Source organism: Sapajus apella, unplaced genomic scaffold (assembly GCF_009761245.1).
Source record: "Sapajus apella isolate SASKATOON/1434 unplaced genomic scaffold, GSC_monkey_1.0 scaffold115, whole genome shotgun sequence".
Taxonomy (NCBI): Eukaryota; Metazoa; Chordata; class Mammalia; order Primates; family Cebidae; genus Sapajus; species Sapajus apella.
In genome coordinates this window covers 303201-314297 of record NW_022437055.1, presented here as the reverse complement: position 1 = coordinate 314297, position 11097 = coordinate 303201, and the positions used below count along the sequence as shown (strand labels likewise).

Below are 11097 nucleotides of genomic sequence, written 5' to 3'. Positions count from 1 at the left end.
GTATAGGACGCCTTTAGTAGCCTCTGAAAATGCATAGTTTCTTCTTATCTCTGAGGGTGAACATACCAAGAATCCTTCTAAATGGTGTTTCCCTGTAAGACAGGTGATGACAGTGCAGGCACAGCTGATGGGGACTGCAGTCAAGTTGAATGGAACCCAGTGACACATAAGCCCTCCCTCCTGAGTGCTTCCTCACCAAAATCACGCTTCGCTTTTTCACACAACATATATTTATTCAGAAAAAAAATTTGCAATAAATTATAATAAAAAAGATGACATGAAATATAGAATCCCACTAGCAGCTTTGCTTAGTGATCAAGACGTTTTTGGGAAATATAACAACAATTACAGAATAAGAAAACAGTGAAAGGGAAACTAATGCAATGTCACCACATGGATTTGAACCGTTTCTTCCCTAGACAGCAGGTGCAGAGTTTTTCTCTACCAGGTGAATGTGAAATCCTTACTTCAGAGCAGCTACAAATTAATACCTTAGAGGACTTGGGGATTACAGGTTGGGTGCTGGAATAGGCGTGGCAGGGATGCAGATCTCTTCTGTCTGGGTCTATGTCTTGTCTCCTCTACCTAGAGATTGTCAAAAACTCTCAACCCTGTATATGTTCCAGGATGAGCTGAAAAAAAGCTGAGGCAGTACATCAACTTAGTGTTTTGACCTTATGGAGAAACAGATCGGATACTGCACACGTGCAGCAAAGCCTCCACTAACCACACCCTTGATCACCCAAAGATCCCAGGTCAGCAATATGCTAGAAAACAAGCCCAGGAAAGGTATTTCCCTGTGGTATGACCTGACCCCAGTGTCTGTCATCTGCCTCTTTTTGTGATCACTTTCTGGCCTTGCGGAGATGACTAATCTGTTCTGCTCTCAGTCATCCATTAACTAAGTTCAACACCCAGCCCCTGACCTATCGTATCTCCAGCCCTTTGGCAACAGTTCCTTGACTCCTATTGCTTTAACTCTCAATCAGGAAAGGGTTTAGCCATATTGCAGAATCCGTACTTTTTTTTTTTTTTTTTTTTTTTGCTACAAAACTCAACTTTGAAGAGGTGGGGGAAATAATTCACTGGTGATGTCTTGGATATGCTAGAAACATCATGGAGTCAATGCCCAGGATCGCACAGAGAGCCTGTAGGTTATGCTCCTTGCATTTAATGTTAACAGGCAAGGGTGGTTGTAACAAAAGAAAACCAGGAGGAAGCCAACTGCATCAGGCAGTTTTGCAGTCAGTGGCTGGTGGCTTGTCAAACAAAATAGATTAACTTTTTTTAAAAGGCTGTACCACAGAGCTTGAATAAATGACAAGCTCAGAGAATCATCTTGGATGGGAGAGATAACGTGCCTGGTTGGTCCTGTTGGCCAGTCTCTTTACAGAACACTGGATATAGTGACTAGGAGCCAAGATGAGTCTCTAAACCTTTTACGTGCAGGAGCTGGTTATAGAGCCCAGAGTCAGTCCTGCTAAGAGAGGAGGTGACATCTGCCCTTACTAATTCAGAAGACCAGAGAATGAATTCTAAGGGTCATCCGCAATACCTTTGCTGTGGGAAGGGGCAATAGCTCTAGATGGGCCTGCCTGAGATGCAAGACTCCCTCTACTATGGGGCCAGTGTTGCTCTGGAGATAGATGTCTAGGCAGGAGATGGGTCTCACCAGACACCCAGGATTAGTCCTTGTGTAAAATTTGAATAATAACAGAAAAAGGATAGTGGGAAGCAGGACCTATCAAACATGAATGCTCTCACTCTTCAGATACTCAAAGTGCTTCCATTCTGATTGTGATTCTCTCACATTGATGGGATGCCATCTCTAATAGTCCCTAAAGTTATGCTTCTAAGTGTGATCTGAGATAAGAGAATATGGTTCCACCCAGTGCAGAGCCAAGAAAAGGCCAATATTACAGAGACATAAAGACGCCATTGTAGTAGAAATGCACACACGCGTGGAACATCTGTACGCAGACAGTGAGTTCACTGCTGAGGACACCCAAGGAGTCACTAGTCTCACTCAGACTTCGTTCAAAGTGACAGAACGAGAGGAGTGGAGTGCAAGGGAGTGATCCGGGAAGGGGTGGGTCAAAAGTGCATTATCCAAAGGACTCTGGACAAGTCTCAGCTACAGCAAGTAGTGCTTGTAGGCCTAGAATGGGAACATCTCAGAATCTAGGCCTAGGGTACTAAGGACAATCATGACAATTGGGTAGGAGGGCAACAAACACATCCCTAGTAAAGGAGTGTAAATACAGATCTTTTTGCCTTATAAAGAGAAAACACAAAAACACCAAAATACAGTAACTTTGGCTTGGCAATATAAGTCTAAAAGTATTTTACTATGTAGGATATGGTAAAGGAGGGGTTAGGAAATGCTCTTCCTTTTTACTATAAACAGAACTTGAAATTCTGCAATAGACCCTTCCTGTGGCATGACTTTTTAAATCATTCTGAAATACTTGGAGCCCGATATCGTCTGCTTCTAGAATCTCAGAGAACAGTAAAAGCCTTAGTCTTCTTCGCTCCCAAGCAGAAAGCCCAGAAGGAACTGAATAGCACGCTTGCGGTCACTTGGAGCCTGTCTTGCCATAAGGTTGGGTGGAGGCCTCAGGAGAAGACTAGAGAAGAGGGTAGCTAGAAGGTGAGAGAAAGACAAGTGGAAACGTTTGTCAGAAATAACCTAAGCAAAACCTCAGGGCTGGAGGGCCTGGGGACAAGGACTGTAGTTGGGAGGTGACTGCCATGTGCCTGCACATGCAGTAAGGTGTACACTGTATACAATGCACACAGAGTATTCTCAACCAACACCCCATGCAGCATGAAACACTCTTACCGATCATGTTGGGATTGACGCTATTGTATTCAGAGAATTTTAAGAGTTCTCGAAGGAATGCCATCAGGTAACGGAAAACATTTCTATGGCATCTCGGAAGCTGGGAGATCACCTGTTTTTAAAAACAGGGGTAGGCAGTGAGAAAAACAGGTGGAAGATGGGAGTAAGAAGAACTTACAGCTGCCGTAATAGTCTATAATCCAACCCTTGCAGGACCCATTTCATCTGTCTAACTTCTGTTGTCTCCTCATGGCCAACACGACACCTTCCAAATTATAACTTCAAAGTAAGAACGGCTGTACTGTTTGATCCCCGTCCACTCAATGACCAGGCCATGTGGTCATCACACATTCACACACACACCCTGCTTCACAAGCAGGTCGGTGTTCATCTGCTCTTTTCCCATTTCCACAGGCATGTATAGCCATGGCACCTACCAAGCTGATTGGTTTTCTTTTCCTTTTTTTTTTTGAATGGTTTTCTTGACAATGTCACTTGGCATGGATGGGAACTCCTCCCAATACTCACTAGTCCAGTTCGCAGGTACTCTCAGCTATTGTGCATCAAAATCATTCCAGGATTAAAAACACACACCAAGAAAAGAAAAAGAAGAAAGGCTCCCAAGTGTCACCCATCCTTCCTGGTAATGTCAGCCAGAGTGCCACGTACAATTAGCTTCACCAATTTACCCCAGAGTAGAGGGATCCACCCCACTATGTTTTCTGTGAACAGAAATAGGCCAATGGAAAAAAGATGGCAAATATCATGGGAAATAACCTATAATATAAAAGTGGCAACTCTCAATGTTGGTGTCCTGCCATTAATAACAAATCCAGACCCATCCTACCAGACAGCTGGCTGCCTATCTGGCTCTGTAAAACTGACAACTTCTTTATGGGGGAACCTGTGTCAAACATATCCTCAGATCAGTAGAACCCACCTGTCGGCAGATCCGGGGATCATGAGCAGAGTCAAGACATCGCTGATACAGCTCGTAACAGATGACTGGCTCTGGTAGGGCTTCCAAGAAAATGAGCAGTGCTTCAGCCACAGAGTGGTTGCTGCCAGCTGAATCAACTTCAGTCAAGGGAAAGGGGCTCCAGGAGAAAGGCCATACAGAGACCCAACTGGCTCCTTTCCTCAAGCTCCTGCAGGGACTTCCTCTTATTTAGGGCACACTGGATCCTAATGGGGGTTTGATATTTCATTGGTTCAAGTGCCCTGCCGCTGATTTGTTATAGAATTGGTCAAAGACTCTTGGCAGCTTTGGCCCAGCTTCAGAGTCAGAGGAATATAGCCTGCAGAATGACAGTTCACACTGGACCAGTCCTATAAACCAGCTACCCATGTTTCCCATGCCTCTCCCTGCCCTGTCAACAGTATGGGTGGTGGCAGGAGTAACATCACCTCAAGAAGAACAGTACCAGTGCTGTGGCTTCTATGCCCCATGCTTTTTAAAAATCACTGTTACCTACCCGTTGCTTCCTTTTAGTAAGAGCTGGATATGGAAAGAGGTCAAAAGTTCCTGAAAGGAAACGAGAAACAACTGGATAGTCAGTGGTTATCTTATAATAAAAGACATTACAAAGAAAATAAATATAGAACCACAAAAATCAAATGAAGGTGTGAAGAAGAGTTTGACCAAGTACTCATCCAGCTTCTTCAGCTTTGGTTGCAAAGGATACGGATTGTCTCAGGAATGCTGGTATCTAGACAATCAATGATCTGCTGGAGCTCTTCCTGCATTCCAGGGGTCTGGAACAGGTCCTCCTGCCAAAGAAGTCAGAATGAAGGGAACAGGCATGGTAATCACTCCTGAGATTATGATTATACCCAAGGATCAGAAGAGCAGCAGGAAGCAAAAGGGAAGGGTGGTATGTGTGTTAGTAATTACAAATAGAGGTGTGAAAATAGCACATTTTTCCTATATCATCTCTCTAATCCGTGTAAAACATTATTTCAAATAAGAAAATGATCATTTCAAAAGTTGTAGCCTATACCTTATCAGGCAGGGGACTAGATGGCTAGATCAGGAAACCAGGTATTCTAGCCTCTTTTTAATTTTTTTTATAGAGGCAGGGTTTCACCATGTTGCCCAGGCTAGTCTTGAACTCCTCAGCTCAAGCAATGTGCCCATCTCGGCCTCCCAAAGTGCTGGGATTACGGGCATGAGCCACCATGCCTGGCCTACTTGGAGCCTCTTGACAAGAAGTAGAAGGCAGAGTCCAAACAGAATAACCACATTCAAATGCTAGTACTACTGAATGCTGGGAAAGAAGGAAATCGCATGCTCATACTAAACCTTGCTTTCAAGTTACATTACTCTTCAGTAGGTAAGAGAACATTACCTTTCAATTTAGTCCCAAGAATTGTCTCTTTTGGTGGCAAATGAGTTGGGGTGGCATTTTAGATAGGATTTAAAAGAAAAATTAGGATGAAGTTAAGAAAATGAGTTTAAAACCTGCTTTGGATATTAAGATCTCTAATGCCTACGTGACAGCCAAAGTAGGCATTATAGACTCAGGTGTGCAGCTGCAAAGGAAAATGAGTAGTCAGGAGACAGGTGCTCTTAATTTGGCCTTGGCTCTGCCATAACTAAACTTAGGCCTTGGTCTTAGTTAATAACTTAGCTTTGCATGCTTCAGCTGTGACATCTGTGATTAGGGACACTTCCACCCACCCAGTTGATTTGACAGTGCCACTGTGTGCAGGTAGCTTGGGAAAGTTAAAAGCACTATGCTGATGTGAGGTGTTATAATTTCCTATAGTATTTACACACCTTCTGAAGTTGTAGGGAAGGTCTACTCTCACTTACCTGGTGACAGGCGTATTTGAATAGGTGATCTACTAGAAGCCAGATCTCCTTGGGGACCTGAAGGGGTCTCTCGTTGGCACCTTCATCCAAAGGAACCTTTTGCAGAAGAGATTTCTCCTAATAGATGAAAAGGGATAAGAATCAAAGGGGTCTCAGAATAAAGACTTTGGTATAACTTAAAGCCTTTCAAATTCTGGTCATGCAGGTACAATGTGATCTTCATCTCTTAAGATTTTCCATTTCTTTTCACTGGGGACACCCGTGGTCAGAAGGCACTTGATAGTGAGTCCCACAGTTAAAGGATCTCCTTTCCTAAATGCTTCACTTAATTGTTCTGCATTTCATTTGAGTTTATGATGTTTATTACGTGGATGCCTTGTGTTTAAATCCTTTTGAAGGTAATACTGAGAACCAGTGCTCCAGTGATACAGTCATAGTGGAGTCCATACAGCACTGGTGACTTGGGGACCATTACAACTGTCCATATAGTACTTGGAGAGATATGGGTCTACACTTAGATTTTTGTTGATTTCTAACTTACTCTTCCTTCAGGTCTTACCACAGATACTGTTGTTTTCAATGCTGATTTAAATGAGCTTCTTTGGTTCTCAGGAATTAAAGACAACTCTTCCCAACATTAGACCCACATATGTGAATACTTCAGGCTTGATGGAACTTCTAATCTTAAGGCACTAAAACTCATAAGCCTTAAGGTCCAAAAATAGTAAACTGAATACAGCTAACCAAGAGGCAGAAATACCATGAAAAGTCTAAGGTCTGAGTCCAGAAGTTGCGGTTTCTAGGAATAGCTTAGCAAAGATTCTAGGGGCTTTTACCCCTTTCATCTATCTTTCTACTATCTGTTACATTCTTCTGAAAGAATGTAAGAGAAAAACCCAGAAGTGACATAAAAGAAGTGACACAAATTAAACCAATCACTATATGTGAATTGGAAATGGCTAGGAAATAAACTCAGTTATCTTATGTTCATGTAGTCAAATATAAATTACATGAAAAAATGTTTGAAATAGTAAAGGCATCTGAAGGCAGCCTTCAGAAAAATCCCAGTGGAGAGAACTCTGACCGATGTTTTTGCATTCTCCTCCTTCCCCTGCCTCCGGCTAGAGGTCATATATATTCTGTATGTTTAACTAAGAAATTCTTGCTCAACATTGTGCAACTTGTAAATTCCATCCACAACCCCCAGTCACGTAGCTTCAAAGGAAAAAAAAAGGAGCATGTCACTACTTTCCCAGAGACCACATTGCACTACAGCCGAGCTGAGGTCTCTTCTTAACATTGTATTCTTTAACAAGCACTGATGACCTTTAAAAGCTGCTGTGTCTTTCTAAGGGAATAAGAAAGAGAAGGGAGTGTGACAGTTGGTTACCATTTAAAATCTTTTTTTTTTTTTCACATTCAGTTTGCTTCCTTTCTTTCCCTGGGATTCTATCACTTGATATTCATGTTCCTAATAGTTGCTAAAATGTCTATCAGTGGCTCATCCATTTATTTCTTTCCAGTTGCAAATATCAAATCCAAGCATCCACATGATATTTGAGCCAAAACACTGTCCATCATGCACTCTGCTAACTCTCTGGACCAAATGCAGCACATGTACTGACTCTTTAGCAGATACCTCCCAAACTTGCCATATAGAAATTATGCTGCGCTGATTCATGTACTTTTTAAAAAGTCTGACATTCAACTGGAGCTTTTCCCATACTAAGGCATTAAGGCAACACAAAGCACTGTCTAAGATAAAAAGACAGAACATGGACTGCTCTTAACAGGGAAGAGCTAGGAAGCACAGCTGTCTCAAACCTTGGTGGTTTAAAAAGGTTAATAAAATGTCAGTAGATTATATACAGCATCTACTATTCATTTTCAAATACCTGTATGATAATGTGGAATGCCACAGTTGTGTCTCCGAAGTCTAGAGAAAGATCATGCACAAGAAACAATACTTGAAAAAGTTCACAAATTATCTTGAACTCTAATTTTCAAAGGAAAACCAAGGTATTTTGTCTTCTTTCAAGAAGACACATTCAGCACCTGATAAGCACAGACCTTGTCACCTTATTTACTGTTAATAACTAAAGCATGAACAGTATACCATCCCCATCATCAAAATGCATTAAATTCCACCAAGTGGGGAGGTTATATGACTTCAGCAAGTTTTTCTACCTTTCTGGGCCTTGGTTGTCTCGTCTATTAGAATGGAGAAAATATCTGTCTGAAGGTAGAGGGCTGAACCAGATGATCTTTTATGATCTTGATCAGGTCTACGATTCTATTCTATGCTCGATTTCTTGATCATATCTGTGTATTTTTCTGAAATTAACTGCTATAATCATTCATTTCAAATCATTCTTAATGCAATAGAAAGCTAATTCTTCTGGTTTTATTGTCACTGGAAATGGAGAACAACTAACTGGTACCCTCCTCCAATTCATGTTCAGATACATCAAGACGGCTCTGTAGTTCTCAATTCAAAAATACAAATCTGGAATCTTGAGTCCTACTGCTTTTATGTACCAAGTCTCACTGACTTGACTCATACAGTAAATACCTTTCCTGTACTTCAAACACATTTAAATACAGCTGGCAGGACTTTAGAGAAGTCTCACCGAGTCAGAGGCCTCTGATAAGGGAACGCCTAGGGACAAATTCCAGGGACACAGTTAAGTGTTAAGCACAGGGAAACTCTCATAACCACCAATGGATTGCATTACCTTTTCTAGGAAGCTGTCTTCTTCCTGAGAGCGGAGCAGGAAAAGAAAGCCATTGACAGACAGAATATGATTAGAATTAATTTACAGAATTAGAAACAGATCAGTATTAGAACTCACTGTCTTACCAGATATACATGCTTTAAACAGCTTTGAATTCTTCAAATAAATTATGACTGTTGAAAATGAAATACATTCTTCATATGCAAAATTCTCTACATTTTAAATTTTTTATGCAGTTTATTGAGAATATCACTCAAGAAACATGTGCAGTTCTAGACTTCTGTGCCCTTTGGCAGCTGCCAACTGACCCAACCAAATGCCCCTGATGTCTCTTCTATTTGTCTCTTGTTATTTGTCTGCTGCTTGGAGGCAGATGCATTGAGGTATATACCTCAATGGAAGAATGTGGTCACCACTCTACTTTCCATTTTCACTCTTCTCACCCCAGATTCCTTTCTATATCCCCGTACCCACTCCCCTCCTCAAAGGCCCCCAGAGTGCCCAGATTTGAAGGTTCTTCTGAACTATAAATGAATCTTTTTTTTTTTTTTTTTTTTTTGAGACAGAGTCTCACTCTGTCTCCCAGGCTGGAGTACAATGGCCTGATCTCGGTTCACTGCAACCTCCGCCTCCCAGGTTCAAGCAATTCTCTGCCCCAGCCTCCCAAGCAGCTGGGATTACAGGAACCCACCATCACACCAGACTAATTTTTGTACTTTTAGTAGAGACGAGGGTTCACCATCGTGACCAGGCTGGTCTTAAACTTGTGACCTCGTGATCTACCCACTTGGGCCTCCCAAAGTGGTGGAATTACAGGTGTGATCCACCACGTCCAGCCTATCTTCTTAATCTTCCTGTCTTTTATGCTGTTATTACAATCAAATAATAACAGCAGCAATGATAACTACCACCACTGCTTACGGAGCATCTGTCATGTACCAGGAACTGTGCAAAGTACTTATATACAGTCATTTAATCCGTACACATGTGCAAAACAGGTATTATTCCCATCTTACAGATGAAGAAACAGAAGATCTGAAAGCTTAAATTATTTGCCCAAGGCCAAACTTACTATTAGGTACTAAGTGGCTAAATCAGGATTGGATCCCAGGTCTGACCAAACTGACAGTCATTATCACTATGTTCCCTTAGACAATTCAAAAAGGGCAATGTGAATGCTTCCTGGACAGGGAGGTAGGGGAAAACTGTGAGAATATATTCTCCATAGCAGGCTAAGGACAGTTAAGTGGGGAGAAACCCCACTTAAAAGATAGCATGGCTAATGGAAAGAGTATAGGCACTGGTGTTAGATGGGCTTGGGTACAAGTCTTTGTTATACCTCTTAGCAATTTTGTGTAGCCCTCACACAAGTTACCAAACTTAATAGAGCCTCAGCTTTTTCATCTCTAAAACAGGGATAATATTTACCTTGAAGCAGCATAAAACAAGGAGTAATGGGGCTGTAGGCCAGCAGAAGGTCTGAGGCCCTCAAAGTTCCGCTAACCCCCCAGTGACTCCCAACCTGGATTGTTTCCAATCTGACCATGGATCACTAAGCACTCAAGTCTAAATTACATGTCTGAGTTCTGATAGGTAAAAGGAGAAATACCAATCTTACTGTCTGAGATGCAGGGGGGTTGGGAGTAGGAAGGGGGAAGAAGAAAAGTATCTGCTCCTTGGGATTCCAAGTGGTAATACTGAATGCATTTCCCCAAACTAATGTTATCCATGGTGATTAGGTGTTTCAGTATCGGTAGATACTTTACAAATTAAACATGCCGTGGTGGGTTTACCTAGACTCTTAAATATCACATGAAATAAAGTAATTAGAATAAGTGCTTTATAAGGTATTTATAGTATTGTGATTATAATACCATTTAATGTCAAGTTAATTCTGAGTGCGAAACGTCCAATTTGATGCAATTTTGGACTAGAACCTCTTGTAAAATTTAGGACTTGTTATCAAATAGACAGTCCACCTGACACACTTTATATTTTTCCTCCCATGAATATGTGCTACATGATATGAATAAAACTAGGCAGAGATTGTGTATACTAACCTATCAAACTAGGCTCTCAAAAACGTTTTCTTTGCACAGCAGCCATTCTCTGGTACAAGGCATTATGCTCAAATGCCTTTGCAGGGGAAGGCATGAGAAATGGATACATAAAGGAGAAAGACCTGGTTTATCACTGACTCTGGTTTGCAACTGAGTTGGGCGAGGAGTTCCAGAGTTTATAGACTGCTATTGTTATAATTTATGAATACAAGTTCTCAATAAATCACTACTAGCCCTTTAAAAGATTCACAGAATTTTAGAGATGGGGAGAGAATATTACAAGTGGACCAGGCAGAAATAAACAAAAGACACAGAGACGGTAAATCACAAATTATGATTAGGAAGAAGTTAGTCATCTCTTTGTGGGAGGCATGGAGAATGCCGAGAAAAACAGTGGGAAATAAATCTGAAAAGGTATGTTGAAGCCAGACTTGGGGGGACCTTGCATAACAGATTAAGAAATTTGGACTGTATTCAGCAAGCATGGGGGAGCCACTGACTACCTTTAAGCAAGGAAGGATAGGCCCCAAAGCAGTAGTGCAGAAAGATCTGACAGCTCTGAATAGGAAAAATTGAAAGGGGAAAGAGAGAGAGAGAGAGAGAGAGAGAGAGAGAGAGAGAGAGAGAGAGAGGGAGAGAGTGAGC

General features: G+C 41.6%; 1 protein-coding gene across 5 annotated transcripts in view; it reads right to left on the bottom strand.

Annotated features, from left to right (window-relative positions):
* Positions 1-212: 212 nt before the first annotated feature.
* The window catches only part of OCRL (OCRL inositol polyphosphate-5-phosphatase), a 61857-nt gene continuing 50972 nt past the window's right edge, over positions 213-11097 (bottom strand). For 4 of the 5 annotated variants that reach the window (XM_032260164.1, XM_032260161.1, XM_032260162.1 and 1 more), the window contains 6 exons: positions 8393-8416; positions 5658-5774; positions 4528-4612; positions 3783-3910; positions 2843-2954; positions 213-2643 (listed from right to left, as the gene is read on the bottom strand). In XM_032260164.1, the coding sequence (XP_032116055.1) occupies positions 2519-2643; positions 2843-2954; positions 3783-3910; positions 4528-4612; positions 5658-5774; positions 8393-8416 (591 nt within the window). In that variant the 3' untranslated portion in view covers positions 213-2518. The remainder of the gene's footprint in view (positions 2644-2842; positions 2955-3782; positions 3911-4527; positions 4613-5657; positions 5775-8392; positions 8417-11097) is intronic. The other variant, XM_032260163.1, reaches the window with a different exon arrangement.